The sequence below is a fragment of the Teleopsis dalmanni genome, chromosome 2 (assembly GCF_002237135.1).
Source record: "Teleopsis dalmanni isolate 2A chromosome 2, ASM223713v2, whole genome shotgun sequence".
NCBI lineage: Eukaryota > Metazoa > Arthropoda > Insecta > Diptera > Diopsidae > Teleopsis > Teleopsis dalmanni.
In genome coordinates, this window is record NC_051847.1 from 224,475,893 (window position 1) to 224,497,735 (window position 21,843).

General features: G+C 29.6%; 4 protein-coding genes across 4 annotated transcripts; 3 read left to right on the forward strand and 1 right to left on the reverse strand.

Moving 5' to 3' along the window:
* The first annotated feature begins 3,208 nt into the window (after window positions 1–3,208).
* On the forward strand, window positions 3,209–5,513 carry LOC119682144. Its single transcript, XM_038095508.1, has one exon. The coding sequence runs from the start codon at window positions 3,577–3,579 to the stop codon at window positions 5,224–5,226; it is 1,650 nt and encodes a 549-aa protein (XP_037951436.1). The 5' UTR covers window positions 3,209–3,576; the 3' UTR covers window positions 5,227–5,513.
* A 719-nt stretch (window positions 5,514–6,232) lies between these two features.
* Window positions 6,233–8,957, forward strand: LOC119685219 (RING finger and transmembrane domain-containing protein 2; the record flags this gene model as incomplete). Its single annotated transcript, XM_038099454.1, is given in 4 exon segments — window positions 6,233–8,130; window positions 8,191–8,298; window positions 8,354–8,461; window positions 8,537–8,957. Coding segments are annotated over 4 exon segments (1,827 nt in total). The 3' UTR covers window positions 8,771–8,957.
* Window positions 8,958–9,016: 59 nt separating this feature from the next.
* On the reverse strand, window positions 9,017–9,628 carry LOC119685221 (ADP-ribosylation factor-like protein 6-interacting protein 4). The gene is made up of 2 exons (XM_038099457.1): window positions 9,393–9,628; window positions 9,017–9,334 (listed from the first exon to the last, which is right to left on the reverse strand). The coding sequence occupies exons 1-2, from the start codon at window positions 9,562–9,564 to the stop codon at window positions 9,099–9,101; spliced, it is 408 nt and encodes a 135-aa protein (XP_037955385.1). The 5' UTR covers window positions 9,565–9,628; the 3' UTR covers window positions 9,017–9,098.
* Window positions 9,629–12,704: 3,076 nt separating this feature from the next.
* Window positions 12,705–16,679, forward strand: LOC119685220 (nucleolysin TIAR-like). The gene is made up of 6 exons (XM_038099455.1): window positions 12,705–12,826; window positions 13,759–14,616; window positions 14,684–15,535; window positions 15,616–15,709; window positions 15,772–16,009; window positions 16,074–16,679. The coding sequence occupies exons 2-5, from the start codon at window positions 14,389–14,391 to the stop codon at window positions 15,942–15,944; spliced, it is 1,347 nt and encodes a 448-aa protein (XP_037955383.1). The 5' UTR covers window positions 12,705–12,826; window positions 13,759–14,388; the 3' UTR covers window positions 15,945–16,009; window positions 16,074–16,679.
* Window positions 16,680–21,843: the final 5,164 nt, after the last annotated feature.

Below are 21,843 nucleotides of genomic sequence, written 5' to 3' on the forward strand. Positions count from 1 at the left end.
GAAAGATGTGTTTTTGTTACACCACTTATAACTCAAGAACGGCTGAACCGATTTAGCTGAAAATTGGCAGGGAGGTAGTTTAAGGCCAGGAGAAGGATATAGGCTGAACCGATTTAGCTGAAAATTGGCAGGGAGGTAGTTTAAGGCCAGGAGAAGGACATAGGATACCTGTTTATCCCGTTCACGACAAAGTAGGTTTTGAAATTATCAAATTTTTGATATAAGAAAATATTTTATTGGAATTTTCGAATAGCAAAGAAAAAAATAAAGTACAAACACAAAAATTTATTTTTAATTTTATTGAAGTTCGGCTGACCATACAACGCTGTTTCGAGTATTGCCAAGTACTCTTCAATCAGTGGTCTTTGGGAAATAATCGAAATTTTATTTAATTAGTTTTATAGTCCCGTATATAATTTGTTTAGACTGCAAATGCCAGGCTTAGAACTCGTGCCTGTCAAATTAGAAGCGATGACTAATCGTGTTATCCACAAGAAGTCAAGGCTGCACAAACTTTCAATGCTCAAGTTCCAGGTTTTATTGTCACTTATTTTTATTTAATTAGTGACAACAACCAAAGCACTTGCCGTGCTTTAAATTAGAACGAGCTTAAAAACTACAGCTTTATTTTGGAAACACAAGTTCAACGAATTGAAAGTTTAACTTTTTGGGTTTGCTAATTCTTTATTTCTTTTCAAAGCTACTCTTTTTGTAGAGACATTTTGTAATGCATATTTTTTACTTACTATATGTAAAGCGACCATTCTGGTGCTTTTACAAAGAAGCTATGCTATGTTATTCTAAAAATTCCTCTAAAATTTAATAAAGCTTCTTTGTCCCTATACAAAGTAAGTCTAGCTTAACAGCAATACTAATACTTTATTAAAATATTTTATTAAAATTTAACAGATAGAAATATAACTTAGTTAATGTGTTTTTAAAAGTTGTATTAGATCAATATAAGTTTGTGTTGCAATAAATATCGTTTTTAATCAATAAAACTACCTGGTTGTTGCAAACTCAACAAAATAAATAATTAACAATTTTAATGTATGGTATGGTTGAAAATTTGAGTTTTTAGTTTTTTAATAATGCCGCGACCAAGACGATCGAATCTTTCCCGACAAAGCCGTAATGCAAGAAGAATACGAAATACTGCAAATTTAAGGACTGAAGGTCGAGCGAACAACAGAGGTCAACAAATAGATAATTTGCGATGTGTACTAAAATACACAAATAAATTATGAATGATTAATGTAGGTATTTTTTTTTTTTGTATTTTTTCCAATTAAAAAAAAACTGCTTATTTATTGCCTTTAAGGCGGAACAGAGTTCGCCGGGTCATCTACTAGTATCTTATATATTTAGAATACTGATATCTATCGCAAGCATTTACTTTATTTATTTGTTAACAGTGTGAATATCACAGAATAGTGTGCCTAAATCGACAAGGTCGTTTACTTCACAGTTGCCCGAGACAACCGACAAGTCTACACAACTCATTGAGAGAAGCCCGGCATTCTAGAGCTAGAATTCTAGAACTCAAGATAAGCCGCTGAAATAACTATCAGAGATTTAATTGCAGCGTGGTTATTTGAAAAGATTGTGATAATCATGTTAGAAATGCTATAGCTCAAGACCCACTTTGCTGCTGCTCAGTGAATTGCCATTACTTCTGCCTGAAAGGAACTGCAATGGTCAAGCTATTGAAGCGATACACTAAAACTCAATTTTTTAAAAAAATATTTCCAAATTAATTGTTAAATTCCGAACCGACAACGTAAATGTTAACTATGTAAGCACATGATATATCGACACCGATTGGAATGTAGCTAACACCAGTGAGGTCGAATATAAGCGTGAACTACACTGATGCACTATCCTCTTCGATACCACGGAGACCACAAAATTCTCAATAGGACCCCGCCCAACATTTCCCAGAAAGATCGACACAATCACCGAGCAGCAAGATTGAAATCAGGATGTAGCCATATGAAAAGCAGTCACTGGTCACGCATAAATGCATCAATTCCCTATCTAAGACAAGGTTGGTAGAACAGTAATGAATAGAGAAAGCTATAGAAAAATCAAGACAAAATTCGCTATTCAAATTTGTAGTCCAAATTTACGTATTTTTTGCATATTGTGCGTTTTACATTCTTAAAGTGTTTATAATACCATTAATACTTCATACTTTCGTATAAGTAAGTATGAAGGTGGGTAAGTGTAAATCATTATTACCGACTTTGAATACATGCAATATAACATACCGTATCCATAACGAACTTCCCAACTGAAGTAAAAAATTGTAGGAGTTTATTAGTTTGATTTATACTATGAAAGGAGCTATGATTTAGGTTATCTATTAAATTTCATTCATAGACTTGTAATTACATAACGAGTATTATATATTATTTAAGCATCAGTTAACTATAGAGGTGATTATGTGTAAAAAGTCAAAACAGACTTTGAATAATATTTAATGTGTTAATCTCACTATTTGTAAAAATATAAAACTCAAGACCTGTAATCTAATAATGACTTGTGTGTGACAACAAATCTACATTAAAGCACCTGTTGCGACTGATTCATAGGAGATATATATATTTAACTTTCTCTATAATTTTCATATTTACATTTCCTTTTGATTTTTGAAGTAGTGTATTTTTTATTTATTTATTCAAACGGCATCAAGTGTTTTTCCTGCAAATTGCTAAATGATACAACAGAAAGTCTTATCAGCAACACATACTGGAACTAAGGCGGTGATACAATATACTATCTGTCCATATATGACTATACAAATTAATATAAAAATACAAAACAAAGACAAAAGACAAAAAACAAAAAAAAAGAAAAAAGAAAATCATTTAGGCAAAATAATTACTTGAATAACAACACCAGCTTTAGGATCAAAGTACGAGATTATAGACTGCGAATCGCTGAAATTTTAAGGCACTGATATTGTTCGACGAAACTAAACTGTCTTTGCGAGCTCGTTTCGTACTCGTAAATGTGCAATTTCTGTAGTTGCAGTATTGCATGAATCCCAGACTTATAACGAAGAAAAGTTTTAATGCTAATACATATATATAAATGTTTATATAAACATAAATAATCTATTTAATGATTGCACGTCTGTAAATCGAAATTATTTAATAAAGTAGACTCAGACGTGGTATATGTGTCCGTAACTAAATATATTTTTAAATGTATTATATATACATAAAATATCTTAAAATGTGTATTATGTGCATATATAAACCAGAAATCACTCGGAATTCAGAAATCTATCAGCTTTGAGAGCAGCAGTTGTAGTCGTGTTTGCAGTGTAGTGCGGTACAGCAGTGTCCGTAATGGCTCTATACGAATTTCACTACCAATAATCAAAGTTTAAAAGATGAGCTCTTCATAGAATAACATTTAGTGTCTTATTGATTATTGTTGCACAATTCAGTGGATTGTGATCGCGCGAATCAACGCTTCAATATCTTGTCAGATTATTGAGAATAGCTTTTACAAATACTGGATTAATTTAAGACGAATAATATTAAAAAAAGTTGGTGCAACTATAAAATGTTACAGGATTATCAAATTAAACAGGATCAAACGCGACAAATGCGTTTCACACGCTCTAAATTTAGACGTATTAACTCATTGGACTTAATTCCAGAAGACCCAAGTCAAGAGAGTCTAGCCGAAACAAGTGATATGGACTCCAACGCAATTAACAAAGATGACAGACGACAATTAATTGCACAAAAATCCACACTATCCATATCAAATGGCATGCGAAAGGTACTACTTTTTTGGCCAAATTTGCTACTTAACATGATAATGGTTCTGGTTCGTTTTATACTCTACATTCCTTTGTCCATAGCAGCACCAAGTTTTTGGCTTTCAGCACTACTGTGGATATTTTTAAAATTGGTACGTATACCCATTGGGTTAGTGAAATGGATTATAAATTCTGACGCAGTCTCTGTACAAAATGCATCATCAAATAATAAACGTACAATTCTCATCAGTTGTGGTAGTACAATTCAAACATTGCACTTGGCACGAAATTTTTACTCATCAGGTGCTCGTGTTGTTGTATTTGAGTTCGATGGTTTATTTGGACTCGCGCGTTTTTCAACAGCAGTGGATAAATTTTATGTGGTACCTAGACCATCATTAAATAATGTTGACAGTTACATAGCTGCATTATGTCACATTATTAAAAAAGAGAAGCCCACTGTATATATACCTGTTTGTGCCACCAGTCCTGCTTATTATGATGCATTGGCAAAACCGCATATGGAGCTGTTAGGATGTGCTAGTTTTATACCTGGACTTGCAGAAACAACTGTATTGGATGACTGTTTACAATTATATCAAAAATGTGAAGCACAAAGTATACCGCTACCTCCACATTCACTGTTGTCGTCAAGCAACGATCTCTGGAATATGTACGACAGTGGCTTCATCAGTAATTTCCGAAATATATTGGTAGCAGTTGGTGTGCAGGGACTAATCGAACGTTATAAATATATTTTACCCAACAGCCGACGTGATTTCAAATTTAATCACGATATCAGTGAGCGTAATCAGTGGTTGTTAGTCAGAGATTTACCTGGTGAACATTATATAACTTGTACCACAGTAAAGGATTCTCGAGTAGTAGCGAATGTCACATGTAGAGTAGATCACGATACTAAAAATCTACTACCTGTGGGAAAAATGGAAAGTACCAATTCAGAAATATCGGAAGAGAATCAAATTGATAAATGGTTAAAAAACTTTTTTGCAAAAATACGTTTTCAACGTAGCATTAACGGACATATTAGTTTTCGTTTGATTAAATGTCAAGGCACGGAAGAGTTTTTACCTTTCGGCGTACGTGTTGGAGTGTCGCTTCCTTACATCTGCTATAATCGATCGCATGCACAAATCCTTTGTCGGACTATGAAGTGTGTACATAGAAAGCAATTCAATTTGGCTAATAATAACCAAGATGAATCCACGCTTGCAACATTTGGTGCGAGCTGGCGTTGGTCCGCTATTGAAAGACACAGTGCATTGGCTGCATTGGATAAGCGTGAAGCACTATTTGCGTACTGGGATCCTTTACCGTATTGCGCATACTATCACTTTCAGCTGCCATTAGAATCAGTGAAGATGTTTCTACAAAGAAGACGGCGTTCAACAAAAAAATTATCTCCACGCATTATGCCAGTTCATTGAACTGATATTATTGGAATTCAACAATAAACATGATAAGTGGAATCAAGCATTAGTACTGTTTGTGTGTTAGCTATATAGCAACAGAGAATTATGGAAAGCAGTAATTCAAAACATTTTTAAAAATATGTATATATTCAATTTATTAAATAGTCACAAGAAGGGGAAGTAGAAGACGAAGTGTGAGTGTGAGAGAGATGAAACAGACTGATAAACAACAATGATCGCTTTAACAGCAACATCAAGAATTTTAAATATTTAAAATATATATAAAATTGTATTGTTATACTATTTATTTAATAAAATGTAACCATTTAAATCCAAGACAATATGTTCTTCTTTACTTTATAAATCCTGTAAACCACTTATTTATAAACGCCATATATATACCATAAACGTGCATATACATATGCATGTATTTTACTTATTAGAGAAATATAGAAATGTATTGTATGAACTTTACTTCGTCCATTTTTTTACCAAAAATTTAATGTATAAAAATTAAACTTTTTATTTAAATAATTAAAATATTTCTTTATTATGTTTTATAGCACATAATGGAAAACGTACCCATTAAAAAAAGTTTGATGTATGGAGCACAATGTTTTAGAAATCGTTTTTAAGCCTAGTTAACGTACACACTAAACCTTTTACCAATTTTCAGCTGAACTAGGGTTTGTTTTGCACATTTTCACTCTCTCATCACTCCATTCACCATGGAAACAAACCAAACCTTGATAGAACTGAGTCAACCCTTACAACTTTATTTCTTCTCCAATAAGAATCCTAAAAGAAACAACAATAATAATAATGAATGTATTTAAAACGTTAGTTTTTGTTTTGATTTATATATTATTATTTTATAATTATGTTTTTTGTAATAATTTTAATTCGATGTCTACTATAAATATAGCAGTGAACACCTTAAATCACACTATATTATCCTAAGGATACTAAATTACACAAAAATATTAAGTTTAACACGGCTAATGACATTTTCTGCCTAGTCAAAATCGAAAGAATATACTTTATAGTCAGAAAACAAGTTCCAACATTAGACTTTAACAATTATTGAATACAACATCAATTGTTGATATTCTTATACACTGTAGTACATATATTCTTGATTTTCACAGCAGACAACGATTTCTATCATCGATCAATTTGGAGGAGCACTCAGCTTCTTAATGTGGTGTTCCCCTGGCTTCATGTCACTGTCACTCTCGTATTATACAAATATAAAATCTATATTCTTAAGATTTATCTCAATTGTAATATAGAAGTCTGTCTGAATTTTATTCTTTGACTCGATGTGCGAAACTCATCCCTACAAATTGTGCACTCATTAAATTACACAAATATGGGGGCAATTTTTAAAAATCGAAAATTTAGTGTGGTAACATTGTAAACATTGGAAAACTAGATGAAAATAAAAGAGTCAAATAATAAAACGTCAAAATCAGTCATTTTATTTTTACAAACTGTATATTGAAATTTAACGTACATAAAGAATATATTTTTAATTGAGTTATGGATAATAATATAGGTAATTTAGTGGACAACAATGCTCGACTGAGCAATGCTAGTGATTTTGTGATTGATATGCACGAGAACACATTATCTGATGCCGCTCTGAATATAAGTTTACAATCTGCAAATGTTCGTCGGTCATCAAATCTGCAGCAAAATTTGTTAACATTTATAAACGAAGCACGTTCGCAATTAGGACGACAAAGTGCTACGCAAAGTCCAACGGTACAACAATCACAAATAGAATCACAAAATCTTTTACCAATAACTCCTGTTGATTCAAGCATTTTGACAAACGATCGAAGTTCTGGAATGCCTACAAATATGGAATCGTTGCAACCGCGTTCTTGGCGTATGAATTTAAATAATATGTTATCATTTTCGTCTTCGCCATCAACAGCAGCGATTAGATCTTTCATTACACATTCCGGTGGTTTTCGATATAATTATGCCCCACTAAGCTCAAGTGAAGGCACAGCTGGCCGACGTGATACATTGCAAACCTCAAATCAGGATATAACCGCATCAAATGATGGTGCAAGAGTTGTTTCAAGATCTAATAGTTACATTCCTCCTCGTTTTGAACAGTCCGAAGCAAACGCAGAACAACGCAATCCCATTAGAACAGCTAATGAAAATGAGTCTTCATTATTTTCCACTGCATTACTCGACAGAACATCTCAACATCGCCAACAGATTGAAAATGATAATGAAAATGCCCAAAATCCCCAAAATGGGGACGATGCAGGAAATAATGATTTATTTGGTGCTGACGAGACAAGTGCGATGGCTGATATTGCAGTCAAATTTTTAAGTCAACTTTTACGTTACCTGCCGTATTTTGTAATGCTTATTTTGAAATTCATATATGACCATTTGTGGGGAATATTTGATATAGTGTTGCTTCATATCATCTTAATGAAACTTAATAAATCCGTAAGGAAGCAAGTAGCCAAATTCTCGCAAAAAGATATGAAGGTGCTAATATGGGATTGGAGTATTGTAGCAATTGTTATCTCTTACCGACTTCTCTTGGCTTGGTCAACTTCAGATCCATTAGGTTTACTTATATCGCCACCAAAGGAAAATATATCAATTGATTTATCATCTGTTAAACACCAGCACTTACTTACAACAGATAATCCTGGAACGAATGGAGTGATCAATAACTTGTTTAATAAATTTAGTATCAATTTACAACATATTCAATTAAGTACAAATACAACAAATAACACCTTAACCATTACAAAAGAAATTTCTTTGGGCACCCTCTTGTACTATGTTGCAGTAAACGATCTCGTATTAAAACTAATTACTGTATTAATAAAAGTTACAATTACAATGTTGCCAACCAATGTTATCAGGCATAAGTCAAGGGTAAGTTATATCTAAAGTAACTAAAGGAAAATGTAATCATTCTTAATTTTTCATTTAAAGGCCCGCTTATTGGTCGTAGTAGAGTATGTTTCTCAATTTTACCGCTCCGTAGTACCTATAAGACAGTGGATAATGTTCTTAATGCTACCGTACATTGGATATGAAATGGTATATTAATTTTTAAAGTACTTTACCTTATTAGCTAAACGTAATTATCTCCTAGATTATAGGTATGTTGTTAGCAGCATTTTATGTAGGATCAAAAATGTTTGAAATTTTCGGGCGTGGAAAATCGTTAAAAAAAGCTGTAGTACATTTTGTGCGAAATGCGGTAATATAAATATCACTTTATATTTTTACTTATATTAATACTATATTAATTAATATTAAATTTGTTTTAATTCAGGACTATGAACATAAACCTACTAAAGCTGAAATTGAAAGTGCAGGTTCAATTTGTCCTATTTGTCATGACAACTACAATAATCCCATCGCTTTAGAATGTGGTCATATATTCTGTGATGATTGTGTAAACACATGGTTTAAAAGGGAGCAAACTTGTCCCATGTGTAGATCAAAGCAAAGTGAGGACAAAACATGGCAGGACGGCGCCACAAGTTTATTCTATCAAATATTCTAAATTAAATTTGTTTATATTAGTATTATATTTAGTTATAAAATAGCTATATATATATATATTTTATAAAGAACTGAAAGGAAAGGGATATTCATGTAACTTAGAAGATAACATTTTAAAATTGTTGTGATTATGTAGCTATAATTTAACATAGGAAATTGTAATATATAAATATATATATATATATGTATACATATACATTTAAGTTTTCAAATATATATATATACATATATATATATATATATATATATATTAGTGACAATATCAAATAAATTATTTTTAGGATAAATGGGTATTGTTTTATTTTGCCAGTAACAATAGATAGTGATGCTCATATATTTGTGTTCCCCGTTGTATTTTTCTCAAAATATTGGCCGTCCCGCCGTGTGGCATTTTTGTTTATTTCATTATGTTTGTGTTTGCTTACAATTTCTTCAAGAATTTCACCATCACCTTTAATAAGACGAGTTCGACCTGTAACTGGATCTTCAACGCGACGAATTATATTTTGTCGTTTTTTATATTCTTCTGGAGTTTCTGGACATTGATGTTTACTATTCATTAGTTCTAAAAATGTATTATATGAAACATTTTATATGTATATTACTTTACTCATAATACTTACCAATGGGAATGGCAAAATTGCCGTCAGAAGATGGTGGTGCATTGTCCTGTACATTAGTACGAACCTTCTCTATATTATTTTTCATTCGTTTCTTAAGTTTTTTCTTTTCTTTGTGATCCTTATGTTTTTTGCTTTTCTTTTTAGATTTTTTCTCTTTTTTATTTTTACCCATACTGGTTTAAATATAATATTTATTATTTAAATATTTCAAGGTCTCAGATTGTTTGAAACAGCCTAAATCAGCTGTTAGGGGATGCCATATTGAAAGAATTAAAACAATTGTTTAAACTGAATAAAAAAATGTACTAGTTTATCAATTCGTTTTGTATTATTATAAATTTAGGTAAAGTAAATTAAAATTTTCTAGGGATTTTTTGCACTGTACTTATGTAAATATTTATTTATTTATTTATTTATTGCACTTATTTATTATTTTTGGTTAAAAACTTTCAAGTTTTTTTTATTTATTTATTAATATCTACTCGAAATTCTGGTAAATACCAATATTCGTTTCCATATCAACATAATTTACTATTTCCCTCAATTAACCATCAATTTACTTGAACTCGCACACGGCTATAATAGTAAAAATTGAATATTTGCTAGTACTTCAACTAGTCATAATTTTTTCTTTCAGAATTGTAAAAAACAGCACTTAGTCTGGTTAAAACAATTCGCCTCACTTTTAATATATAGGTGTATTCTATTGACATGAATGCTACAATAGAACAACTTATTTATAGAATAACTTGACATCCATCACTGCCTTGAGTTATACTACGAGTAGCTCGTGAAACAAACCATCTGAAATTACAATTAATTAATTAATGTCTAATCATTGTGTATGATTGTAATAAGGAAATATGAACAAAAATAAATTATATAAAAAACAATATTCACTTTAATTTTACTTTTTCCACATTTTTTTGCCATTTTGTTTTGCGTTTATTTTCCACTGATTTGACAGATTAATTTTACAACTTCAACCAGAAAGAATTGAAAATTGATGTTCAAATTTTTGTCATTTAATCTCTTTACGGAATACCCAGTTACCAAGCTACGCCTGAATACCTTTATAATAATTTAAATAAATTTTCTTTGTACAGGAGGTGTTTTATTCCAAATCACAATGATATCGTAATAAAGCTGCTAACGATTTTAATAAAAATTTCTATTGCATTGTTGCCCTTTAATATATTCGTGCACAAGTACAGGGTAATTAGATTTTAAAGTTATTATATTGTAAAATGATCAATAAATATTGTTATTCCTAAAGCTCAATTATTTGTCATAGTGAAATATATTTCACAAATCATTCAAACTCTTATACCTATATTCCTATGGAAAATATTCAAAATTATATCATTCGAAGAGTTAAAATTGGTATATAACATAAGTATATTAAATTTTTATATTTATTTCTATTATTTTGTCTAAATTTTAATTTAATATTATTATAATGCTACATTTTACATAGGATTTAAATGCTTTGAAATCTTTGCATTGATAACATCACTTTGGCAAGCAGTACAATGTTTCAAGGTACAAAGTCGACATACATTTTTTATTATAATATTGTATATTTGAAGAATTCAAAATGCATCAAAAAAAAAAAAAATGAATGAGTTTGATCTTGATAAATTATTTATTTTTTACGAAAAGTGGTAATAAGTCCTTTAACTAATTTTTAAAACTTTGTGAATAGTTTTTTAACCTATTTTAATATATAAAAAATACTAAAAGACAAACGCGAATATATGTAAGCTATATTTTAAATACTTACAACATATATAGTAATATTCAATTTTTGTCAACTGAAAGCAATTCCATAAATACATTTAAAAAACTTTTGGATAATTAAAGATGTAGAAGATAACATCTGCACACATTTTTTTTTAACGGTTTATTTCACTATTCACATATTTATTTTACGCAAAAGCAATACATTTATGATTATTATTGAGAGAATCGTGTACGTAGTGCGTGATATTAATATGTAGAGTGTTCAATATACTTTTTAAAATTTAAAATGCTTTCAGTTTGAAATGAAAGCATAGTTCAATAGTTCAATGAAGAACTATTGACAGAAATTAAAAATTAAATAAATTAATAAGTTTTATTTTAATTATTTTTTTTTCCTTTTATATACAGCTAACAAATAATTAGTTGCGTTGGCAGTTGAATTTTACACCTTTACCAAATTAGAATTAAAAAGGGCAGTCAGACCTTTGTCATTTTGTCACTTTACCGAGTACGAAGTTACTTTATTATTTTATTTTATTATGTTATGTTATTTTATGCCGTTAATTTTCATATAGACAACGTATAAATGTGTTAAATTATAATACTAAGCTTTAATTATTTATGTACTCAATATGATACTTTCTGCTGTTGGATATCAACCTTATACATTTATTAATTGGTGCACTGCAACACTTGCTCTTTTCTCCGATTTGTTTGTTGTCAGTAGTAAGGTGTCAGTGTAGACGCGAACAAGTACATAGTATAATTAAATTGTGATTGAGTGCAGTGAGAACAAATTGAAATCGGTTCGGTTGGTATATCTTTGTGCAGAAATAAAATTATTAAATTACGGAGAAAGGTTAAATTAGTTTACTTGTGAATTATAATATAAAACATATTTTAATTGGGTTTGGGAAATAGCATAAAAAAATATAAATTGGTTAAGGAGAAAAGTGCCACCTTTTTGATTAAATTATGAAGCGAAGGGTAAATGTCGGTGAAAGAAAGAACAAAAAATTTATTGTTGCTGCAAGCAGAGTTGTATTATTTCAGTATGTATTAAGTTTTTTTTTTTAATAAAGTTAATCCAATATAATGTGCCTAAATAATTAATTACTAACCTTCGGAAATTCTTTAGTATTGTATATAAGTTTGTATTTTACCACACATAATATTGCATGCAGTATTGCAAATTATATATACTCTTCAGTTATATTGACTGCAACTATAAATTTGAAATGTCTATTAATCATGTGCTTATCTGAATAATTAAATAGTGGTGAATATTAAAATTTTATCAAATTAAATTATATATGTTTGTAATATTTGTATATATAATATATATTTTATATTAGGTGATATTTAAGGTAACTCGTAAAAATAACAGATGTAAATCATGCAACTCTGTTAATGCGCGTTTTTTACTTCAACGATGTATATATTTGTACTGCTCATTTTAATGACTTATGTACAAGAAACAACAGTAAGGAGTGCGATGGCAATACTCCCTTTCCCGGTTTGCAAATTCAATTCATTTTGGCATCTCTCTTTTCTCCATTTTTTTTTTGTCATCGCGGCTGTTCATTCTAGTTGATTCCGTTCTGTGTTAATTCTCCTTCCTTGTAATTGTAAGATTTAATTAAATATATGTGAAGTCGTGAATAAATCCTTATTAAACTAGTAAATAAAATGTAAGATTAAACTTAAAAAAATGAAGCTTGATTTAAAATTGATTGTGATTTGCTTTAATTTTGTGACTATGCAAATCCTTTTACCAATGTCATTGTTCTTTGTATGTGGAGTGGTACTCGATATAAAAAGGTTTCCTTGTTAATTACCTACCTACTTTTTTTTAACATTTTTTTTTGTGATTTCTGCCGCAAATTATGCCAGCGATAATAATGTAAACTTGAAATAATTTTTTTTGAAATATCAATGTGATTGCATCGGTATCTTCGCAACTTCAATAGCTATTTAAGGATCTATATTTAACATCAAGGCGTGGTATATTCATTTTCATATTATTTTATAAAAAATTAATTTCTTTTTTTAAAAATTCTGCCATATATATTTTTTATATATATACGTAACCAATATCTTTCACAGTATAATGTATATTCGTAGATTCTCTGAAGACTGAAATTATGTCACAAAACTCTAAATTACGAAGGGCTGCGTCAAAGATTTCAGTCCATAGCCCATCATTAAATTTGGCTACTAATTCGAATCCACATATATAACTAGACCAATACTAAACAACATAAATTTGTAACCATAGCCAAAGTAAAATTGGCTATAATTTTCATACATCTTAATTGATTTACTAATTAAAGTTACATATTTCTCTTATTTTTATATTTGATTAGTAATTTGATATATATTACAAAATCTTTAAATTGGATACACAATATATCTATGATAAATTTATGGATATGGTTAAAACTTTAACTATTTTTTTTAGATATATTTAAGTATACGTAGTTTCTAATCCTTATAAAAGAGAAACTCACTTCAACCTAACATGACATCACACATATCAAAGAATATTTTAAACGTATTGTTTTTTATTTTTATTTTTTAAATTTACTGCTATTATTATTTAATTATTTGTTATTCTTTGCAGATCGAGCTGAATAGGTAATCTGCTCATTAACTTTCGTCGTGTAAAGTAGCAAACGATTTTAACGCACTTAATCAACACAGAGAGTCTACAACGATTGTCGAAAGTACTGACCTAATAGAATTCTATGAGTATTGATAGGAGAAAAAGGCTTACTCCTGCACCAAATAGAAACGAAAGCAATGATAAGTTTCGCTACACTCCATTACCGTATAGATAGAGATTAAAATAATTTATACCATATATTTATTATATAATGTAAAATAGAACATTAATATAAAGTAAGAATCAATGCTTTGGATAGTTTAATCAACTACTCTCATTGAAATCTGACAAAAACAAAGTATTTTTATACTTCAAATATTAAATTTAATACTTAAATTATACTTTTAACAATATATATAATAATATATATCTATATGTATTTTATAAACATATGCAAAAGTATATAAATCAACGAAGTATTCTAATTGACGCAAATATTTCGGACATTGTTAAAACTTTTCGTTTTCATAAATAATATTCAATTGAATATTCAAAATATATAAGACATCAGTTAATTTGAAAGGATTATTTAGCTCCTCACGGAGATAAGCTTATTCTAAATAAACTTTCATCACAAAATCAACAATCATGGATGATTCTCAGCCTAAAACCCTCTACGTTGGAAATTTAGATGCATCGGTTTCAGAAGAATTACTGATTGCACTATTTAGTTCAATGGGACCAGTTAAAAACTGTAAAATTATACGTGAACCGGGAAATGATCCGTACGCTTTTATTGAGTATACAACTTATCAAGCAGCGACAACTGCATTGACAGCTATGAATAAACGTTTGTTTCTCGATAAGGAAATTAAGGTAAAATTTATTGTAATTGACTTTATAATAATAGTATGAAATTGTATTAATATCAAATCAATATTAGGTTAATTGGGCCTCTAGTCCTGGCAATCAGCCAAAAACAGATATAAGTTCTCATCATCATATATTTGTTGGAGATCTTAGTCCTGAAATAGAAACTGAAACACTGAGGGAAGCTTTTGCACCATTTGGCGAAATTTCCAACTGTCGTATTGTACGTGATCCTCAGACAATGAAATCTCGTGGTTATGCGTTTGTCTCATTTGTAAAAAAGGCAGAAGCCGAAAATGCAATAACTGCTATGAATGGTCAGTGGATTGGGTCTCGTTCGATACGTACGAATTGGTCAACACGTAAACTACCACCACCACGTGAAACTCCTAAACCAGGAAACATGCAAGGTGGTATAAAATCTAACAATCGACAGACCTTTGAGGATGTGTTCAATCAGTCAAGCCCCACAAACACAACTGTATATTGTGGCGGGTTTCCGCCTAACGTGATAAGCGACGAAGTGATACAAAAACATTTTATACAATTTGGTCCAATTCAAGATGTACGCGTTTTCAAAGATAAAGGATATGCTTTCATTAAATTTGTTCAAAAAGAATCTGCTGCTCGTGCTATAGAGCATACACAAACATCTGAAGTACTTGGAAGCCAAGTGAAATGTTTTTGGGGAAAGGAAAACGGTGGATACGCACCGCAACAAACAATGGGAAATACTGTAGTAGCAACACATCCTTCCCCACCGGCACAAATGACAAATACACCAGTCACAGCTAATACTACCCCGAACGGAAGTCCATTTTGCCCGTCAACATATCAGCAACAAATTGCTGCAGCAGCTGCTGCGGCTCAATACCCTTACACAGCAGCAGCATACCAACAAATGGGATACTGGTATCAACCAGCGGTAAATTTAAAATGAAATAGTTAAACATTTTCATCCTTTATTCAAAATAAATTTGTAATTTATTATTTTATGCGTTATAGGGGTATCCTGCAGCGCAAATGCCTGCTCAGTATATGCAACAAGGATATTATCCATATGCTGCCGCCGCGTACACTAGTGCTCAACAAGCTGGAGGTAAATTTGATCGTGATACTTTTAACATAAATACTAAAAGCAAAGTTTCATTTTATTTATAGCTGCTGGTTACCGTATGGTACAGCCAAATGTTGCCTGGGGTGTACCTGGAGCAGTAGTACCAGGCGTAACTGCTGCCGCGGCTTCAGCAGCTGCTGCTGCAGCAGCTGCAAATGGATCTTTAGCTCCTCAAATGATGTATAGCACAGCAATGCCACAATTTCAAACCCAATGAAGTTGAGGCGCACGTTGTAATTGTATTAAACATACAACAAAAAGGTGGAAAGAGCAGTATAAAAGGTAGTCACTTAAGAAATGTATTTATGAAGTACAAATTTTTAAGCAAGCATTTTATTTGTTTTAGAGTACATCCAAGACCTAACAACAACAATGCGCCAAATTATTGAAAATTGTTATCACCAGCTCTTGATATTCCTGGGTTGTTCGCGAATGATATAAAACCAATAGCACGGACTTTAAATAAGATGTATAACTCAAGAAATTTGTAATATTCGCCAACAATCTTTAAAAAAATTCAACAAAAAAAAAAAAATATAAAAAAAAAACAAACATAGAATTATTAGCTCGTTGTTAAATAAATTATATTAAAAAGATAAGCAAAGAACCTTAAATGTATTTGATTTGCAAAGTAAAAATATCCCAAAAAATTTAACAAAATTGGTAAGAGAAATTCAAAAACAAAAAATTATTTTTCTAATTTATGTGTCGTAAGATAAAACACCAACAAAACCGAAATAAATACAAAAACCAAGAAGTAATATAGCATTTTTGGGGGGTATAAAGAAGTCTAATCTCTAATGACCTATGTTAAACAATAAGTAATAATTAAATTAACTTGAAAACTGTGAATGAAGATATTCAAAGTTTAAAATAAAAATATAAATGACTTAATAAAAAACTTTGTGTTTAAACGAGAAGATTAATATGCTAACGATTAGTTTATACATTAAAATAATGCAAATTGATATAAAACAAAATATCAATTTATGTAAATGTAATATAAGCGAAATAAAACGAAAAATTGTACCAAAGCTGTTATTTTTCTTAAAATATATATATATTATATGTTCAATATATTTTATATCTAGGATAGGTTGCATGACTGTGAAATATTAGTATAATTTATGTATATAGGTACATCAACTACTTACGATAAAATAGATGGCGACATTCATTGATTAAATTATTGCTATTTAAACATGGATTATTTCGTAAACTCTTTTAATCAGCAAAATGGTCTGTACAATATGGTCCTGTACATTGAGCAATTATGTCCTCATAACTATGGACCATTGAAACGCAGAAGTTAAAAAAAAAAATGATGATCTAGGTATATTTCAAGGTAGTTGCTGTAATTAACACGAAATAAAAATATTTAAAATGATTTACAATAAGTCTATTGCACACACAAAAAAATATGGAACTGCACTGGTTAATCTTGCCCTGCGCACAAATTTGATACGAACAGAAGGAACGTTTGAAAGATTATTCACTAAAAAAGCAAAGCTGTAATTAACAGTGGTACACGATTAGGTTTTTTTGTACATCGAGGTTAACATAAATAAACCTCGGAAAATTGAAGTCTCTTATGTTCATTCAACATAAACTTAAATCAATTTTATAGATAATGGAATGGATAACAAGTGATTGGAATTAACATTTAGAAAAACCAGATTATATGGCGCGCATTAAATAAATTGTCAAAGAGACTAATTACCCCAGAAATAAATTGTAATTAAGTTGTTACTGCGTTCGAAGTGGTGTTAATGATGCTTATGAAGCATTTCAAAGCGATAATTCCAATGGAAAGAATATACATTTTAAATTATACACCTCATCTCCATGATTTAAGTGGTAAATAATAAAATATATATTATATGAAGAGAAAAGAAGTGAATGAATCTTTAACACAATTCATAAACTTTAAATAAAGGAAGGTCAAAATATAAATGTATATTATTAGCAGTGTTCTTTAAGAAAGACTTATGAGGACTCGTAGGAGTGCAAGTTCTTATTTATTGTACTTATATCTTTATGATTTTTCCCATCTGTTCTTATACCACTAACCACACACTAATTAAATCCTTTCTAGATACTATTCTTACCGGTGTACTCGAATGGAATCCATTCGTGTCTTCTGTACTGTAGGTTCTTTTAGCTTCGCAAAACAGCATTGCTAAAGAGCACTTCAGACAAAAAACTTAGATTTTCATTGCAGCCAAATACTGCGATTTATAAAGTGTAATTATTATCAAATAGGTAATTATAAATCAAATAGATACTTTCAGACCAATAATAAATCTATCTAAGTTGACTGTAGAGATAGTGAATAAGTACACAATGGTAAGAAAATAGTTATTATGAAGAGATTGAGGAAATTTAGTTAATAAAAATATGCCAAATAATCGGTTTTCAAATGTAGCAATATAAAGCAGTTGGTATAGTGATACATCTACTCAGTGGCCAGTGAAGAAAAGAGTGAAGATTTGCTATCAGATTTCATATTTAATATACTTAAATCTGTTTAACTATTGCTAATCTGAGTTTAAAGTAGAAAAAATGATTTTAAAAGACTAAAACGAGAAAAAAAAAATAATAAATCAGAATGACGAGACTTCAAACTGTAAGATAAAGGAAGTTCTTTTGCCGTATATGTTATTGAAAAAATCATATATTTTATCTCTACTATCTTCCAACACAAGACAACTTTCAAACGTCGGAGTACGTTGGATAATAGATATTACAAAAAATATGATAATAATGAGGTTTTCTGGAAAAATCAACATTCCGTCATAATTTCCAAACTCAAGTGACATATTAACCATCATATTTAAATAATATTAAGTGAACTAAAAGTTAGTATATATTTTAAGCTGTTTTTATCCATTATTGAGACATTAAAAATTATTTGACTGTTTTTTTTCGGGTACATATCATATATCTCGGTAAATATTAAAAATAAAACACCAAACCAATATGTTTTTTTTTCCTTTTTTAGATTTAGAAATCATCTCAGGAAGTTAAAGGAAGGAAGGATGGTATACAAAGCAACCTATATATATATATATATATATATAATATAATTTCAGTTTTTAAAAATCGACAAAAAGCGTAAATAAAGATTAATTTAATTTTTAATACTAGAAAGTCTTAGAAATTTGTTTCTCATTAACACAATAACTTGAACCGTCGAAAGAATTTATCAAGATTATTAAAATGAAATGCATCTGTAGATCAGAGTTAAAAGTTAAATGTTTTAAATTCAAATTACTACCACAAATATTTACATCATTTGTACAAAACTCAGTATATATATATATATATATATATATATATATATATATATAATTATATATATATAATATTATATATATATATATATACGTGTATATATAATAGAAATGTGTAATATAATTTAATATGAAATCGATAGATCTAAATTCTAATAATTTTTTGTAATAATCAAATCTATCAACATTAACTACGGTCGATACTCATTAAAATATTACATATTACTTAATAACAAAAAATAGTAATTTATTAACAAAAATAACTTGAGATTACTCTAAAGAACTAAGACGACTTGTCATTTAAGGTTCTATTGATTACTTAAACACACACAACTTCAGTATTATTCAATATTATTTAATAGGACTAGAATAAAATTATTAAACAAGATTGATTAAATAAAATATATATTGGAGTTATTAATCATATGATTTCAAAAATAAAACTCTACTATTTCACAACTGACACGTATATACATACATATATACGTAGCTATGTCGACTAAAGTGTTCACTGTTTATAGCTTTCTTAGTGTTCCAAACTACAACTTAAAAGAACTCATTACATAAATTCCGATGTAAAATTTGGTGATTATTCATATTGCACATTTGTTGCAAAATATTGTAACTGTGCGTCTAGACTTTCATCTCTTCTTCAGTTTAAAGTCTAACTCAGATCAATTGATCGTGATATTTACAAAATGTATTCATTGATGTGATTCACTTATCAGAAAAGGACAAACGACGAAAGATATGGGCTATTACTTATGTTCTTGATTACTCTAGTATCAATAATAATTCTACATATCGAAACCAAATTTATAACCAGATATCCATTATAAAATTCAGTTATTTTGTAAAAATAAATTAATACCAAATGATTTTCTTGAAATACTAAATACATATACATATGTACATGTATGTAACTTTCAAGTAAATAAATTTGTTTCTTAGTTCAAGCATAGGGTTAACTAGATAATTACACTAAAACAAAAGCAAACATTTCCGACCTTCCAACTCACATTTTAAATATTTTAATTCCGGTGCTTCTTCAATTCATTTTAAAAGTTTTGCATTTTAATCAGAAACTAGAAAATTGTTATAAATACTTTTTCTATCTGTTAGTAAATTTTATTAGAATATTTATTAGAAGCTCGTTTCAAATATGGAACACCTAATTTATAGCAAATTATCAGTAAACACGCACTATCATATCAATTGAAAGTGCGAAGTGTGAAGAGTACCTGTACCACCATCCTCGCTGGATTACTAATACGAAACTACGAAACATAACCCAAATATGTTGTTGCTGTTATAGCTGTTATACAGATAACTGACCTTTTGATTTCCTAATCGAAGGGATGTGCTGTGCTAGATACGATCGTCCGATCTGATCGACTCAATCGCCCTAGGAACCTTTATATAATGAAAGGCAGTATAAAAGTAGAAGCGTATCTGTTTTAAATTTAATAAATCTTGGCAATCACAGTATTGATATATTTGTCAGATTACTTTTTTCTCATTCAGTCATTTTTTAGTGCTGCGAAGAAGTACAATAAGTGATAGAAATTTAATGGATATTCCCCTTTTTCGATGCAGTAAAATGCTTTGTAAACTATGCTTCATTTGGTTTTATGTTCAAATATAACTATATGTTTTAGAATATATCCATTTGTTAAACCTGCCATGGTAAAAGTTTCGATGAGTCGCACGATATAGTTTAGATTGGAAACTTTCAAGACAATACTCTTAAAATAATGTTTAATATTTTTATTAAATATACTTTTTAAAATGAAATAATATTAAATTAATTAAACTAGTAGTTGACTATTATTGACAATCAAATGAGTAACTGATAACATATATAAGTTTTATGTTATGTATAGGATATTACAATAATAACATTTACAAAGATATGATGCTATGGCTAATGTTTTATTGCATACATGTGTGTGAAAAATGTTACTTTATTACTAAAGTATTATATTAAATAAAATACAAAACAAATAAAAAATTTTATTAAACAAACAATATTAGAATAATTAAATAAAATTAATAAAAAGAAAAAGATAATGGTACGCTGCGATATATATTTGCAATCTATTGTGTTGTTCCTAGCGTGGACAAATAAAGTTAATAATTAATTTAATGATATGCCTCGGCTTCAGAACTCATTCGGTTTAATGAAAGTCGATCTGGAGACATGAGCAGATAATATGGGTGCATATTCAACTCTACAGTTATCAGGGTTCTCTAATACTTGGTAGTTAATAGGATCATGTCTAGTTTTAATAATTAATTTACTAAGTGCAGTTCCACCATAAAATTGTGAAATATATGAAATAATATAGTACTGTATGTAAAAGGGTAGCAAAGATTACCGAAATAATCACATAATATAAAACTGCATTACATTATAAGTCAAGCTCACAAAGGAACTAAATAGCTTGTTAACGATAAGCTTAAATTTAAAAATTAAAATACTCGCGATAAGTTAGAAGTCAGCGCACTTCTTGTCGTGCTCAACCCAAATTGTCGCACATCCTCAACGTAGCACACCTGGGTAGTTACTTGGCACACACACAGGCGTTGAGTAAAGAACTAATAATACATATACTAAGTTCATTCCTAGAATTTTAAATTGTGCGCAGTTTAGCACTGAATAAAGGTCGTGAACAGGCCTCGAAAAAGAATTTCAAACGTTAGTAGAGGCATATGAACAATGGTGCTGCGTCAGGTCGAATCCCGGAACTATTTGTTAGGGTCAAGACAAAAAGCAGTTATTTACAAATTAATTCTTATTCGTCAAAATATACTTTTTCCTTT

Bases quoted from the DNA above. Each gene is read 5' to 3' on its own strand.
- LOC119685221 (XM_038099457.1), bottom strand. From the start codon at position 9,564: ATGGGTAAAAATAAAAAAGAGAAAAAATCTAAAAAGAAAAGCAAAAAA. The intron at 9,335-9,392 runs GTAAGTATTATG...ATACATTTTTAG, and splicing joins CAATTTTGCCATTCCCATTG to AACTAATGAATAGTAAACAT.
- LOC119685220 (XM_038099455.1), top strand. From the start codon at position 14,389: ATGGATGATTCTCAGCCTAAAACCCTCTACGTTGGAAATTTAGATGCA. The intron at 14,617-14,683 runs GTAAAATTTATT...AATCAATATTAG, and splicing joins TTCTCGATAAGGAAATTAAG to GTTAATTGGGCCTCTAGTCC. The intron at 15,536-15,615 runs GTAAATTTAAAA...TATGCGTTATAG, and splicing joins GATACTGGTATCAACCAGCG to GGGTATCCTGCAGCGCAAAT.
- LOC119682144 (XM_038095508.1), top strand. From the start codon at position 3,577: ATGTTACAGGATTATCAAATTAAACAGGATCAAACGCGACAAATGCGT.